General features: G+C 40.2%; 1 protein-coding gene across 2 annotated transcripts in view; it reads left to right on the forward strand.

Moving 5' to 3' along the window:
• The window catches only part of FLT1 (fms related receptor tyrosine kinase 1), a 189046-nt gene that overhangs the window by 28862 nt on the left and 143256 nt on the right, over positions 1–16928 (forward strand). For both annotated transcript variants that reach the window (XM_024580771.4, XM_045188069.3), the window contains exon 4: positions 226–452. In XM_024580771.4, the coding sequence (XP_024436539.2) occupies positions 226–452 (227 nt within the window). The remainder of the gene's footprint in view (positions 1–225; positions 453–16928) is intronic.

The raw sequence follows: 16928 nt of genomic DNA on the forward strand, positions 1-16928 counted from the left end.
CTCCTGAAGAAACTCACTCAAGGGGAAATGGGAAGGGAAGCCCTGAACATTTTTGCACCTTTATTCTGTGTTGTTTAAAAGCTGTTCTGAATTTAACATCGCTTTTCTATAAAGAAGGTGGTTGCACTTAAGACAGTACCTCAGAATAGTCCTTCCCAATGAGATGGGTGCCTGGGAGCTGGCCCCAGCCCTAATTGTGTTTTCTTTTCTTTTCTGTGATTGCAGAGGGAAAGCGGACCACTCATGGTCTTTGCCTGAAACAGTGAGTAAGGATAGGAAAAGGCTGAGCATAACAAAATCCGCCTGTGGAAGGAACGGCAAACTGTTCTGCAGCACTTTGACCTTGACCACGGCCCAGGCAAACCACACTGGCTTCTATAGCTGCAAATATCTATCTATTCCTGCTTCAAAGAACAAGCAAACAGAATCTAAAATCTATATATTTATTAATGGTACGTCTTCCATTTTGTACATTCTGTTTTTTTATATCTTCTCAGAGGGTCCTAAACCTACCCTGGCCCCTTGGAAGGGGGCTGTCTCAGAGACTGGGAAAGAAAGGGGCCAGGGAAGAGGTTCTAGCCTAGTGGTAGAAATTTTTAGAATACATTTTTAATGCATTTATTGAGTGTCCATTTCAACTAGAATTTTCATGGACCAGTTGGTCAATTGTATGCTCCATGAAGGAAGAGATTCTTGTCTATTTTGTTCACAAAATAGAATTGTGTCTGGCACATAGATAAATGAATGTCAAGAATTTAGTTCTATCTCTTAATTACTGAGAAGCTAAAAATAGAATACATGATTTTTTTGTCCTTTAACACAACTGTATTCTTTTATACATTAGAGTTGTAAAATGTTGTTCTTTCTACTGAATCCACAAATGTAATGTTGCTAATTGTCTCTGGAATGCTACAAACTTGGTTCCTGTCAGTGATATTGTATGATTTCATGTTCCTTAAGTAAATATTATGATGATATAAGAACTGGCATGTGCCATTCTATAGCAAAAAGGGTAAAAGGTAAAAATGTATCATTTTTCAGTTATAATTTTTATGGTACTATTTTTCTTTAGAGAATGAAAAAATACATTAATATTCAGAGGGCAGAAGTGCAAACTTCTTGAATACAAATTGGTAATAGAAATGGATCCCTGAGGAAGAATAAGGAAGGCTTTTTATTTTGTTCTTCCTTGGAAGGGATTTTTTCAAAACAAGAGGTTCTGAAGAACATAAAGCAAAATTATTAAGCAACTTAGGCACAAAAGCAAATTAAAAAACAAAACAAAAAAATCAACCATGCGTATCAGTAGCCTAAATACATATCGTGTATACATCCAGGTAAGTTAAAGAACTAGATCCTTGCATTGGACAGTACCATAGAATTATGTTTTAGTGGAAATCTTTTTGACTTTTTGAAATAAGGCAAGTAGATAATGTTTTAACGAGCATATTATGTAAATAGCAGATTCAGGATTAGCCTAACGAGACAGTAGAACAGTTGTATGATATTAACAGTAATATCCTTTTAGCTCTAATCAGCCTGATTTAGACCAAGCCACTTTTCTGTCCCTGCTCATCCCAAGTCCTGTTTTTGCATCTTGCACTTTTCTAGGCAGGTAGGTAACTGGAGGAGACACCAACTTCCCAGCAGTTTGCCATGGTAGGAATGCAATCATCCTGCTTAAAAACAGGAGGAAGTAGACCAGGGGTCTTTGCTGAGGGAAGTGAGCCCACTTCTACAGGAGTCCAGGGCAGGCGGCAGGCAGGAAGGCAGGAAGCCAGGCAGGGCAGGGAAAGTTCACAATAAAGGTGGACTTTCAGAGATTTACTTTTGCAGCTGCAGGAGAAGGCAGACAAAGTGGTAGGGAAAGGTGTATACACAGACACCTGTTCTCTTTCTCTAACTCTGCACAGTCATTATGTTCTTTCTGGCACTTGTGGAGGAGAAAACACTTTATCCCTGTCTTTCCAAGGGAGCGGTGCAAAATTCATTCATGTGAAAATTCTCATAAAATTATCTCCTATGGGTTTATCAGAATCTGACTTGCAAATAAAGTACCTAAATAAGTAAAAGAAGACCATCTCTTTCTCTCTCTCTTGCTCCGAAAAATAATGTTCAGCCCTTTTCATCTTTAACTCCTATAGTGTTCAGCAGACTACGTGGTTTTCTGGAGCCAGTAGGTAGGGAGTGCAGCACCCATCTTCTTCCCCTGTGATGACAGAGGAAAACTTACATAGAATTATTCCATTCCAGCTACACAACAAAGCAGATCTTGCAAGCAGCCATTACTTTGGGTGTCAAATCAATTGTTAACCTAAGCCCCATGGGGGGCAAGATCCATGTCTGTTTAAATGACTTTAATCTGCAATGTGCCTCCCTGGTACAGTGCCTGGCACATAGTAAGAATTCAGTAATGGCTGATAAACAAATATAGGGAGGGATTAACAGGGCTGGGTAGAATACTCTGTTGAAATTGACATGGGGGATAAATTCCAGCCTAAGTAGAAAGTGCCATAACTAATTATTGACATCTGTTATGTGATTAGGAAGGAGAGTAGTGGCCATTTTATTGTGTATTTATTATGTCTGCTTGCTTGTAGTAGTCCACAAATGTTAGCATAAAGTTACAAGTCCCAGTATCTCAAAATGCCTGCACAGTCTGGTTAGACATTAGAAAATGGTCTATTTCAAAGACCATGTTCTTGGAGAAGGAAGGATTGTGAGATGCATTAATTTGTATCATAGGTCATCACTATGGAATACATATAACTACTCTGACTATTATATGAGTTCATTAGAAAAAATTATGAGACTGATTACTTTCAATAGCACTAATACTAAAAGACTTTGAATTAATAATAGTAGCCATAGAAGAGCACCCAAATCTTTTCTGTCAACTAGCTTAATTAGCAAACATTTAGGGAACACGTGCTTTGTGCCCGTCACTGTACTAATGTGAGTCCTATCATCGATTATATTATCTTTTTCCTGGTCTTAGAATCTCAGTTTACTGAAGTCTAGTGCAGCTGCGAAACAATTCATTAAGCAGTGGTAACTTTTCCAAATATCCTGACATTGTATGCATTTCAGATTTTCATTATTTTATTGATTCTATTCCTAAGAAAATTTGGTCTTGGGCTTCTCTTTCTATCGAATCCTTACTACATTGCAGGTTTTATTTCATTGAGGAGCATTTAATTTATCTCTGGTCACTCAGGATTGTCTCTGGGATTAATAAAACTCCAACCAATTCCTAATACACAGCTGTTAGGAACTCATTATCACTTATTTATTATTGTTAAGTCCTTAGAACACGTTATTCTGTTTGGAGGATTTCTGCCCCTGCTAAGCACCTGCAGATGTGTTGGCATTTCATTTTGCTTCTCTCTAAAGAAAAACACTATTAGATACATCTTTTGAAAAGGCACAGATTTGTAGTCTGACAGGGCTCCAAGAAAAAAGAAATCAGGGCTGCACGGCTCTGCCTACAAAAAGCCAAATTCAGTGTGTGGAGATAAACACAGCACTACTTCGACATTAGTGACCGCCTGCTGTGTGACAGGCACATTCCCATCGGAGCACTAATTTGGACATAACCTCTCCTATGTAGTGTACAGAAAAGTCCGTATCACCACTTTATCACTGCAGCTTGTAGAAACCCACAAAACCTCTGCCATAATTCACTAACTTCATTTAGTTATTCAAGTAATTATATTTGGCTACTTTACTTAATTCCTGAATTGCCTGATAAAACTTCCTTTAATAATTTCTTACATTTGTAGTTTCCTTTCATTTAAAAAAATGGTTTTATTTATATTGTGCTAGTTAAATCTCACAGTAATCCATGAAGTTGTCTTCTCTCCATCTTACACATGAAGAACCTGAGGTCCACTTCACGTCCAGGCTATGTGGGGAGTGACAGGAAAGTGTTAGCAGCAGAGTGAGTGGTCAGTTTCTTCTCTCCGGAGTCTCAGTGGTGGAAGGAGATCAGAGGGGCCAGGACTGAGGCAGGCAAACTAGGTAGGGCCTCCTGCCAGAGAGGCAGGAGAGCCGGTAGGCCAAGGTCACCATAGCAGCTGTGATGAAGGACAGGGGATGGATTGGAGGGATCCCATCCACCTTGGTGAGCGGGTGGGACAGGGTGGGTGAGAAGAAGGAGGAGTCAAAATGATACTGGGAATTCTGGGGCGGAGCAACTGGGCAGCTTGCTGCAGGTCCCCTAGCCAAGCAGAGCTTTGTTTTGCTAAATTACATAATGCAAAGACAACCATCCTCCTCTGCTGGGACTCCCTCGGCATCGTCTCCACAACCGGCTCTTGAATGAGAGTAGCTGAAGAGTGACTAGAATCCCTCAGGAACTACAGCTATACGATTCTGAGTCATAAAGAAAGATAAGTTGTAAAGCACTCCTGAATGCTTTGCTAATTACAAAACTAAAATATTTCTAGATGAATTGTAATGTTAGGGCTGTTCAGGTGGCATTCATCCCCTTTGTTGAGAAAGAGAACCACTTTTGCATTTCTTTTCTGCCCCTGTGGTATACACAAGAAATTGGCTCAGCTTTTTCTAAAAGTTAGAAGATTTCGTTAAAATTATTATTGTACCATATGAGTTGTGAGTGTAAAGTAAGAAAACTGACCCAAAAAGTGTTTAATGGCATCTCTAAAGTTTTAAAAACTTTGTCAGTGTCTCCAATTCAGTTAGAAAGACCTTGAACGTGGCATGTTAAGTTCCCCACACCATGAAGCCAGCTGGTACCTCTCCAGCCCAAGCCTTTCAAGGCTATTTAAGTGTAATGTCTTCTCTTGAAAATTATAATTGAAAAGGGAAAAGATGGGGTGTGAGTGCTGTGGTTGAGTGGATATAGTCTTCTTCTTCCCTGTTAATGAAACTCATCTCTTTTCTTCTGCTTCTCTTCATTTGATTGTTTTTCTCTCTGCGTCTATTTAAGCAAATAGGTTGGAGCATTATCATAACAGATTTTCTGCCATTGGTTCTCCCACATGCACAAAACTGATGAGATTTGCATAACAGCTTAGTTTCGGGTGGAAAATGATCAGACACACTGGGTATGTAATTGAAAAGTGGTAGAAGTTCTAACCACCCAGATATTCTGGGAGAGGATAATCATTACGCTTTCACATAAATACACTTAGTAGGAAAATGTCCTACCTGGCCATGGGACCTTGAATAAGAAAAATAATAGCACAGATATTCTGAGAAGATTTCAGTGTACTTGTTTGTACAGCACTTCAGATTTTTCCAAGAGTTTTCCTATAATTATATCTGAGATAAACTAAGTTGGTATGATTTCTTACATTTTATATACGAGAAAACAGCCTCAGCAACCTGCACACGATAGAGAGAGCTAATAAAATGACGAGCTAGGAGGGGATCCAGGTCAGGTGCCTGGGTTAGGGCTATTTCTAGCACACTGGAGTTTCGGCCACTGACTTCAAACTATGAACTAGTTGTTATTTTAATCTTTAAGAATATAGGCTATATAGTTATTAAGTTTTTTTAAATTTCAAATGTCAGACTGTTTTTATGAATGATAACCTTAGAGAAACAAACCCTGATCCCAAAGAGCTTTGTGTTGTCCCCTCATGGGGACAGAGCTTCTTTTGGCACTGTCTGTATGCACACGGGTTCACTGATGCACTGTAGCTCACACAACATGGGCAAGAGGCACCACGCTATTTACGAAGTCAAACAGGGCTTTTTTATTTATTTACCCTCACCTAAGGAAATTTTTTCATTGCTTTGAGAGACAGGGAGAGAGAGAGAGAGAGAGAGCACTATATCAATGTGAGAGAGAAACATCGATTGGTTGCCTTCTCTTATGCACCCCGACCCCTGACCAGGAACTGCACCCACAACCTTTTAGTCTACAGGACGACACTCCAGCCAACTGAAGCACACCAGCCAGGGCAGTTGACAGGGCTTTAAAAAATGTGCTTCCTAACCCATTAAAGGGGCTCTGAAAGCCAATTAGTAGGCTGTGATCAGGATTAAAAACAAGAGAGAGAGAGAATAGAATGGAAAAAGTTGAAGTATATTGCAAAAGGTAAAGGTAAGCATTGTTTAGTGAAAATTTTTTATATAAAAATTTGTTTCCATTTTATACACATACTTTTACATATATATTTTACCCACATATATGTAAAATACTTGTGAGAGTGTGTGTGTGTGTATTTAATGAGTTTGATGTAAAATGTATTTCTTATTGTGGAACTTGGTATAATAAGTTTAAAAGTTTTCTGCTCTTTAAAGTTTAAACTAGTGAACATGAAAGTTTTAGCAGGCTTAGACAGGGGAGGTCATCTCTATACTTGTTATTTGGGCGAACAGCACCGGTAGTAAGTAGCATGGTGGTTTTTGCACACCACTGCTGGAACAGAGGCCAGAGAGAGCATGGCTGTGGACGTGCCCTTTTTCCACCAGGTGCTGTGGCTGCACCACTGCTGGGTGGTTCTGTGCAGATACCTGCCCCATTCCTGAACTGGGCTTTCCCACTGCTGGGTCTGACCCGGGAGGCGTCAGCAGTGGAGTCTGTCTGTGGGGTGGGTTGCACACCTGCTGCATGCAAGGCCCTGGTGTTTATCTTGTGGGAGTCACAAGAGCGAAGATATGGGATCTTATCATTTCAGAGTCCCCTGGTCAATTTCTAGGACTGTGACTTACAATAGCTTTTTAAATGCGCAAGTTTAACTTTTGTAAAGAATAGCTATTGTTCAAAAGTGGGTCTTTCCAGGGAGTGAGGAGGACTCCAGTATTCATGAACGAGGCCCCTTTCGGGGTGCCGTGTGCCCAGATGTTCTGTTCCAACACTGCCTTCCCCTAGAGTCCTACCCAGGTCGATGCACGGGGGGCACACATGACATGCTTCATCAACATTGCTTAGCTGAGGACTGGCTGGCCGCTGGTGTTTGTTGACCAATGTGCCACACCGGTGTGGCAAGTCCCACCAACACCGCCGTAAGAACAAGCAAGGACATGGGTGAAGAGTAGCAACCCTCAGCTTTACTCACAGAGCCTCCCAACCACCACTGTTTCCCCTGGGGTAATAACGATATTTGTGAGGTGGGGATGCACAAAGGATGTCAGCCCTCCAACCTGAATTGCAAGGTCGTGCTGCTTCCGACTGTCACACACTCTGACATTGGGCAGGTCAGATCTGGGATAGGCACAGACAGCATTGGAGGCTGAATGCACTTGCGAAGCCTCTGAAAACACTTCAGTGGAGTCACTGTCATACTTTTGTGAGAGAAACTTGAAAAAGAAAGTACTGGTTCTACTCATCAAAATTGGCCGAATTCTTTCGGCCTGGATCTCTTAGCAAATTTATGACAGCTACTATTGCTTGGTTATTTAATTTATTTTTTATTTTTAAGCTTACTCTTAATATTTTTAATTGAATTTATTGGAGTGATGTTGGTTAATAAAATTATACAGGTTTCAGGTGTACAGTTCTATAATACATCACCTGTACATTGTATTGTGTGTTCACCATCCCAAATCAAGTCTTCCTTCATCACTTTATCCCCCTTTACCCTCTCCTGCTTCCCCCCACCCCTCTTCTCCAGATTTGAAGGTGAGTTTTCAGCATGTGATCATTTACCCTTCCCCTGCCCATCCACAGAGCTCCCCTCACCTTCCTTACTCACATCACCTCTGTCTCTAATGCCTGGCACTTTCCACCTATTTTCTGAAACTTGGGTTTAATCTGGCATGAATCTTTCAGTAAAAATTGGTTTCCAAAGTTTTGGTCTCAGGGACTGCCTAAGATTCCTACCCTAGTAGCCACCTGAGCCCATAGTTGTTGAGGAGAAAACTTACCAGTCACCTTGCACCACCTGGAAACAGCGAATGCAGACAGCCTGGGCGATGATCATGTTTTTCTTCTCACGTCACTGCCTGATGTATTTGTTCAGCAGACAGATGAACACATTGGGATGCACAAAGTTGGGAAATTTGGACTCAGCCTCTGGCCTGAAACCCAGGTGGGTTTCCTAAAATGGCAGCAGTCCAAGGCTGACTTGCATTTGCAGAATTTTACTTCAGATGATCTTTTGTAAAGAATTCCTAGGAATTTTCTGGCCTGCCTGTCTCTGCATATAGCTTCATCACAAATCTTGTACAAGGTCAGGTTTTGCTGGAATGTCTTTTTCATTCTGATGAAATTGTATAAAAGGGGAAACAACTATTTCTAGGGTTTAGAACACACACTGACAGCATTGTTGATTGGAATCGCAGACCGCTCTACAGCCTGGCTCTGGGTTCCCTCTAGAGCTGAAGCATGAAGGAGATTATCCATTCTATCCATCACTGGGGGACAGCTAATTAGGACCGCATGGCTAGAGTTTAGACAAGAGTAACTTAACTCTTACCCAATCTCCTTTCCAGATACTTGAAAGCTTGATGGAAGACATTCTTGATATCTTTAAGCCCTGCCATTCCACATTTCCTTTCTAGAAACATTTTTGTCATTAGACAGCAAGGGACTTTGACTACAGTGAACACTCACAGGTGATTGAGATAGAAGCCACTCGTGTTGGTGGCTTTGTTGGCAGCCGGGAGTGTTGCATCTTCTTCCTTAGCCCCTGCCCCGATCTTGTGTTCACCTGGTATGTTCCTAGGAATTTCATCCGTACTATTCGAAGGTACCTGCCAAATGTCCAGGCCATTCCTTCAAGAGAGAACATTTCCTGACACTCCCTAGGTGCCATACCAGCGAATTCTGGCATGCCAGTTCTCTGGAGCCACATTGCTAAGTTTCACTGGCAAAAACACAATTGTATATAACCAGGCATTGAGTACGGCTACATAAATACTCAAAAATAATCAGAATGAACATAATCTTGAATGAGCTGTTTGGACATAACTTTGAAAGTTAATGATTGCGGTAGAATTACAAAATCTCAAGATGGCAGTGAAGTCTAAAGGCAATAAAATTGACTATATCCTCTATTTTCCCCCTACAAGCAAGAAGTGTGGAAAATAGTACATCAAAACTTTATGGTTTAAAGGAGTTTTTAAAATCTTCAAGTAATCTTTTAAAAAAAATAAGCAAGGGACTTTTTCAGGAGAAATCCCCTTCAGCTGAAAAGGCTTTCCGTTTCCGACATTTTGTAACTTTCTTTAACAATGATAAACAAGGGCCTGGCCTGTCGGGAGAGGAGCAGGTGATTTGTTTTGTCTTTATGGTCCTTACAGTTCAGATACTTGTAAGTTTTCCTTTACTATTTAAAGTTTTTGTTGCTTTGTCATCTGAGGCATTTTGCTGGGTTGCCTTGGCATACTCATTGTGCTATTCAAAAATCAGTGACTACTAGGGCAAAAACACTCCTCCCTCCCTTCCTTCATCGAATATCAATTAATAAGCTATAGGCGAAACAGTGTGATCTGGGGTTGAAATTGGGTTCAAACCCCTGTTTTGACACATGCGAGGCATCGGTACAAATTCCTTCCTAAGAATAGTGATTAACACTTAGGTCTTGCTCTGTGCTGGATGCCGTTCTAAGCACTTTGCATATGTTAACAGTTTCATTCTCACAAGTCTTTGAAGTAATAGTATCATTTTCATCTCCTCTTCACAGAGCAGCTAAGTAATTTGCCCATAGAACTAGCCATGTAACTAGCACACGTAGGTCGGGTAACTAGTACATGGTAGAGAAAGCAATGAAGCTCTTGCCTTAACCACCTCTCATAGTCAGGAGCTCTTATATATAGAACCCTTAGTTTCGTGTGTGGCCTACAGCATGCACATGTCCGTGTTCACTCCCACTGTGACAGGGAGGCTGTGACTGAGACGGCCCTCATGAGAGCAGTTTCGGGCTTTTAGTGGATTACATACTCACCAAGTTAATACAGGCTTGGGCCGCATTAATAAATATATAGTGTTCACTGTTCAGTTCCCACTTCAAGAGGGACACTGGACCCAGGAACTCCAAGCACATGAACCCCTCTCAACTTCATTTTTGTCATCTGTAGAATGGGTACCTGCCTCATGGGCTTGTGATCATAAAATAATTTGATGATTTATTATTTTCATTGTCAAGGAAATCAAAGAAAATGACATGTTTAATCTAAAAAGGGTAAGAATTGAGAGGGAAAATAGGAAACATGATTGTGATGGTCTCCTTCAAAGTTTTCTTGGGTGAGAAAGAGGTTAATCCTCATCTTTATAATCCCAAATTGCAGGACTACTATCTAAGAATGAAAGAAGTCAAGACAGGCAGATTTCAGCTTGACCTAAGAAATGCTTTCTAACATGGAAAGCTGTCCAAAAGTAGAATGAACTGTCTTGAGAGACAGCGAGCTCCTCATGTGTGTGGGTACTCCAGCACAGGACAGGTGCTGGCTTGGTGGGATCGGGCAAGATCAGGCCCTTCTACTGTTGAGATTCGATGTGAGCCTGTGTGTGTCACTATTATTTGTTGATATCTGGCTCGGGCTCATTACATGTATCATCTCATTCTATTCAAACAAACCAATGAGATAAATTATATTATCAGTCATCTTTTACAGAAAAGTTGGAAAAATTCCATACCATGTTCGAGGTTGTGTTCTTGTAAATTACCAAGTCAAGCTTTGGACCCAGGTTCACTCCAAAGCTTTTGTTCTTTCCAACATGGCCTTGCCTGGGCTTCCCACCCCACTCCATCTGAGCTTTGTATGCAGAAGCTCACACAAATGGAGTGGGGTGTGGTAGAGCATGATGTGGGGCTGCACACTGAAACTGTTTGGGCCAGATTCAGCTAATATATGTTTTGATTGGCAGGCATGGTGGTTTTGGCTGCCAGTATTTAACAATTGTCTTAAAGGTTTGAAACTCTAGTCACATTGGCCCGAATTTCCACTTGGCAACAACTGGCTACGGCACACAAGGATTGCCCCTTTGTCACGGCCCTCACATTCTCAACTGCCACTACTCTTAACTGCCTCGCATCCTGCTGCCCCACTCATTTGCCCTCCTTGCCGGGCCTCCAGACGGATGGCATTGTGCTACACCCATGTGAACATTTTAGCGAATGCACAACCAGTCATAAGCTCAGGAGTAGAAAAGCACCAGTCTAATTTTCTAGGCGGGAAGATTGGGCCCCAGCCAGAGTCCCACAGTGGCACAGGGCGTCAGCGCCACAGGTCCTGACCTCAGCAGAACCCTGGCTCCTGGCTCCCCCCTACACACACTGTGGCGGAAATGTTCTCCTCATGGGAAGTGTGCAGGCTGTGATCTGAGGGAACCTGGGTCCTGGCTGGAGAGGAGACTGACCAATCCCCTGCACCCTTGGAAGGTGTTTTATGTCTAGTCTCCATAAAACAGGACTTTCTCTGGTTTGAGTGCTCTTGGTTCTCAAGTGTCTTCAGAGACCCCCCCCCCCAAGAGTCCCCAGCATCTTATAGCTAAAGATCTAAGCAGAGGGCCCAATGACTCAAGCTTGATTTTAATAGTGAGAATTACTTTATCAGTCTGTTGTTTCATATTTCTAAATTCTGTCAGAAGATCCCATGTTAACCCTGTCTCTGTGCCATCAGTTCTCCCAAGATGAAGTTGTCACTCCCAAGTCCTTGAGGGGATTGGACCCAGTTTTGGCATGGTGGAGAGAGAATGGTCTAGGATCAGGAAACCAGAATTCCATTATGACTCAGCCATTGAAATCGTTCCTGTGCTTATAGGAAGGTCTCTCCTCTCTGGGCCTCAGTTTCCTCTTCTGTAATATAAGAGGCACTGTTAGGGTATCTTAAAAGTCCCTTAACAATTTCATGATTCCAAGGTAGAGCTGGGAATAATAGGATTTGGGACATGGCCAAAAATCTTGGCAGTGGAAGGAAAAAGTTATAGTAGTTTATCAGAGCTCCTTGCTTTTTTCTTTCCTTTCCTTTCCTTTCCTTTCCTTTCCTTTCCTTTCCTTTCCTTTCCTTCTTCCTTCCCTCCCTTCCTTCCATCCATCCATCTCTCCATCTTCTCTTCACCCCCCCTCCCTCTCTATCTTCCTACCTACCTTCCATCCTGTCTTCTCTTCTCCTCTTTCCTTTTGAGATGCTTTACTTCATTAAAATGAAGATATGACTGAGGTCATTCACTTGGTGAACATAGAAATTGACTAAGCAGCTGTAGGTGAACATCCATGGAGCAAAGTTCTACAAAGCCTGGAAAGTCTGAGATCTTCTTTGCTTGATCTTCTAGCCAAGCTTACTGTCTACCCAGCATCTACTCTCATTTAGATCTTCAACTAACATCTTCAGATCTTAACTGTAAGTTTGTAAAAATGACTCCCTGTCCCTATTCTCCTTCAAGGTAGAATTTAGTACTGTACTTCTCCCTCTAGTTGACATGGAAATGGATGTGTGTGGGAGGTAAAGACCTTTAGTTAGTGGACTATGCTTTATGCACAATGCTGGGTACATATGTCCTAATTTCACCCTTTTCTTTCACTTTTTTTTTACTTTTTACCTCATCCAATATCTTCTCCGTAAACATCAGTTGACTATGTGCCATGTGTCCAGCCTATCACTCTGGTCACCTGCTGCTAGCCACACACATTTCCAGGAGTGGAAGACGAGAGAGGAAGGAGAGAGGGTGGCCCATTGTCCCTGTTCTCTTCTCTCCTTTCTAACCTTGTCCTTTTCTCTTGCCTTTCTATCCCATCCACTGTAATAAGTGGGCCAGGGCCTTCAAGGCAAAACTACATGTTTCTATTTTGAAGATAGGCAGGGAGGTGGGAAATAGCTTTTTTAGAAAGAGGAATTTCTTATTTTATACCACACAAATAATGTATTTTTAAATTCTTTTTAGTTTAGGATGGCCTCTTGAGTTTGAAACATAATGAGCTTTTTCTATTTATTTTGTTCTAGTAGAAATATTGTGTGAACTCTCTGTCCAGAGGACGGAAGCTGGCAGCTGACATTCCTGCATCAGCTGTAGTGGGATTATTCGTGTTTGAATCCTGACACTGACTCACCACTAATGGTGACAGTGTCTGTATTTTTAGGGTTAGTGGTGAATTACAGCTCAGGTGTTACGGTATTCATTTGGATAATCAAGATAACTCAGTAGGAAATACTTAACTGTGCATTCAGTGTGGACTATAATACTCAGACACGTCAGTCAAATAACTGCCCATCTGAAGGAAGACAGATACTTCATTATGTTCCTGGCTGACCTGGGGCTGCCAAGGGGAATGGAAGGACATAGTTGCAATCAGAACGAGTTTGTCACAGGGGAAGATCCGATTTTTTGTGAGTGGCCCACCTGGAGGCAGGGGGGAGTGGGAGAGAAAGTTGAAAAGACCCGTAAGGTGAGGAGTCTACACTGGATGATCTCCAGGAACTACTGCAACTCAGAAAACAGTGGATCACCTCTTCAAACAAACAGCCCAAAGTTCTCTTTCCCTCAATATAAGATTTTTGGGGTGTAATCCACATACCATATAATTTATTTAAAGTATACAGTATAACTGTTTTTAGCATATTGACAGATATAGGCAACCACCACCACAGTCAGTCTTAGAACATTTCATTATCTCAAAAGGAGCCCCGGTGCCCTGTAGCTGCCTCCCTGCTCCCTCCATAGCTCCCAGCCCTAAGCTACCGCCAATCTACTTTCTGTCCCTATAGATTTGCCTGTTCTGGGTTTTTTCATATAAATAAAATAATTAAATACATAAATACATAAATATATGCTAGCTTCTTTCATTCAGCATACTGTTTTGAGGTCCATCCATATTGTACCATTATCAGCAGTTTGTGTTTTTATTGCTGGATAATATTCCATTGGGGACCTACAGTTCAGCTATCTGTTTATCAGTACATGGACATTTGAGTAGTTTCCATCTTTCGGCTATTATGGATGATCCCGCCATGAATTTCATCCTCTTGGGTAGATACATGGGCAGGGAGTTGCTGGGTCATCTGCTTAACCATTTGGAGAACTGCCATACTCTTTCAAAGTGGCCGCACCATTTTACACAAACCAGCAGTGTGACTGAGGGCTCCCATTCCTGCGCATCCTCATCCACACTTGTTACCGTGTCTTGGTCTCTCCCAGCCCTCCTCATGGGTATGAAGCAGAATCTCATTTGTTAAGTGTTAATAGATTTTATATAATCATATTATAAGTATATTTTATGTGTAATATATGAGAGACGTTATATATGCATATCTATCTAAATTTTAGTGTATTCTATACGTAAGTATATTTTATGTATTCTAGATACAAGTCCCTTACCAGATACATAATTTGTAAACATTTTCTCTCATTCTGTGGGTTCTTTTCATTTTCTTGTTAGTATTTTTTTAAAGCACAAAAGTTTTAAATATGGGTGAAGTCCAAATGATCTATTCTTCCTTTTGTTGTTTGTATCATATACAAGAATCTAATGCCAAAACTGAGAGCTGAAGATTTACTTCTTTGGTGTCTTTTAAGAGTTTTACAGTTTTAGCTCTTACACTTAGGTCTTTGATCCGTTTTGAGTTAATATTTCTGTGTGCTGTGAAAGTCCAAATCCATTGTTTTGTGGCGTTGCTCCAACATGATTTGTTGAAAAGACTATTCTTTCCCTATTGAATGGTCTCGGCACCCTTATTGAAAGTCAACCGGCCATAGACTCATGGGCTTATTTCTGGACTTTTAGTTCCACTCCACTGATCTATACGTCTGTCTTTATGCCAATACCACACATCTTAATTAATCGCTGTTGTTTATGGTTTCAATAGTAACTTTTGACATTGAGAAATTAAGTCCTCCAACTTTGTTTTCCTATTTCAAGATTGCTTTAGCTATTCTGGATCCTTGCAATTCTGAATTTTAGAATCAGCTTGTCAATTTCTACAAAGAAGTCAGCTGGGATTCTGATAAGAATGGCATGAAATTTATAGATCTATGGAATTTATAGATCATCTTAACATTAGTAAGTCTTCCAAACTATAAACATTTTTTTCATTTATTTATATATTTAGTTTCTTTCCACAATTTTTTTAGTTTTCAAAGTATCAGTTTTACATTTCTTTTGTTAAATTTATTCCTAAGTACTTTGTTCTTTTTGATGCTATTTGTAAATGGAATTATTTTCTTAATTTTATTTTCAGATTATTCATTACAAGTATGTAAAAATAGAATTCAATTTTGTACATTGATCTTGGATCCTTCAATTTTGCTGAACTAGTTTCATAGCTCTAATAGTTTCTTAGTGGACTCCTCAGGATTTTCTATATGCAAGATTATGTTATCTGAAAATAGAGAAGATTTTCAGATGACACAATCTTTTTTACTTCTTTCTTTCAAATCTGGATGCCTTTTATTTCTCTTTCTTGCCTAATTGCACTGGCTAGAATATTTATTGTAATGTTATTTGTAATAGCTATTGAACCTCTAGTATGATGTTGAATAGAAGTGGCAAGAGTGGACAACCTTATCTTGTTCCTAATCTTAGGGGGAAAGTATCCCGTACTTCACCATTGAGTATGATGTTAGCTGTTAATTCTTCTTTGTAGAAGCCCTTTATCAGATTGAAGAAGTTCCCTTTTACTCCTAGTTTGTTGAGTGTTTTTGTCTTGTGGGTTTGAATGTTGTTAAATGCTTCTTCTGCATCTAATAAAATAACCATGTGGTGTTTGGTGTTTATTCTGTTGATACAGTATATTAGTGACATTGATTAATTTTTGGATGATAAACCAATTCTTGCATTCCTGGGACAAATTCCACTTGGTCATGGCATATAATTATTTTTGTATATTCAGGTTTCTAGTATTTTGTTCAGTTTTTTGCATCCATATTCATAAAAGATAGTGATCTATAGTTTCCGTCTGGTCTCAGGGTAATAATCGCCTCATGGAAAGAATCAGGAGGTTTTTCCTTCGTTTCTGTTTGTTAGAAAAGTTTGTGAAGAACTGGTATTAGTTCGTTTGATAGAATTCACTTGCATCTGGGCCTGGCCTCCTCTTGGTGGACAGTTTAATTACTAATTTAATCTCTTTACTTACAGGTCTAGTTGGGTTGTCTGTTCCTTGTTGAGTTAGTTTTATGTTTCTCTAGAAACTTGCCAATTTCATCTGTTATCTAATTTGAACGCACACATTAGAATATTCCTTTATAATGTTTTTTTATTTTAATAATGTCAGTAGCAATGCCTACTGTTTCATTTCTGATTTTATTCATTTGTCTTCCCTCTTTTTCCTTGTGTTGCCTGGCTAGAGGTTTGTCAATTGTGTTTATCTTTTTAAAGAACTAGCTTTGGGTTTCATGGATATTTCTGTATTGCTTTTCTGTTCTTTATTTTGTTGACTTTCGCTCTGATCTTTTATTTCCCCCCCTCTGCTTCCTTTAGTTTTAATTACTTGTTCTTTATTTATTTATTTTTAGGAAGAGGGTTAGGGAGGAAGAGAGAGAGAGAAACATCAATGTGTGAGAGAGACATCTATTGGTTCCCTCTTGCATGCCCCCAACCAGGGACCTGGCCCACAGCCCAGGCATGTACCCTGACCAGGAATCAAACCGGCAACCCTTTGGTTTGTGAGATGACACCCAACCCACTGAGCCACACCAGCCAGGACTTTGCATAGAATTCTAAGGTGGAAGATTAGGATATTGATTTGAGATCTTTCTCCTTTATAAGTCTTGGTATACAGCTGTAAGTTTCCCTCTAAACATTGTTTTAGCTCCATCCTATAAGTTTTGGTGTGTTGTGTTTTCATTTTCATTCATCTCAACGTATTTTAATTTCATTTTGATTATTTTTTGATTCATTAGTTATTTAGGAATATGTTGTTGAATTTCCACATATTTGTGAGTTTCCCAAGTCTCTTTCTGTTATTTATTTCTAATTTTATTTCACTGTAGTTGGAGAACATACTTTGTACTATTTCCATCCCTTTACATTTATTGAGGTTTGTATTATGGCCCAGCATATAGCTTATCCTGGAGAATG

This window comes from Desmodus rotundus, chromosome 3 (assembly GCF_022682495.2).
Source record: "Desmodus rotundus isolate HL8 chromosome 3, HLdesRot8A.1, whole genome shotgun sequence".
NCBI classification, from domain to species: domain Eukaryota; kingdom Metazoa; phylum Chordata; class Mammalia; order Chiroptera; family Phyllostomidae; genus Desmodus; species Desmodus rotundus.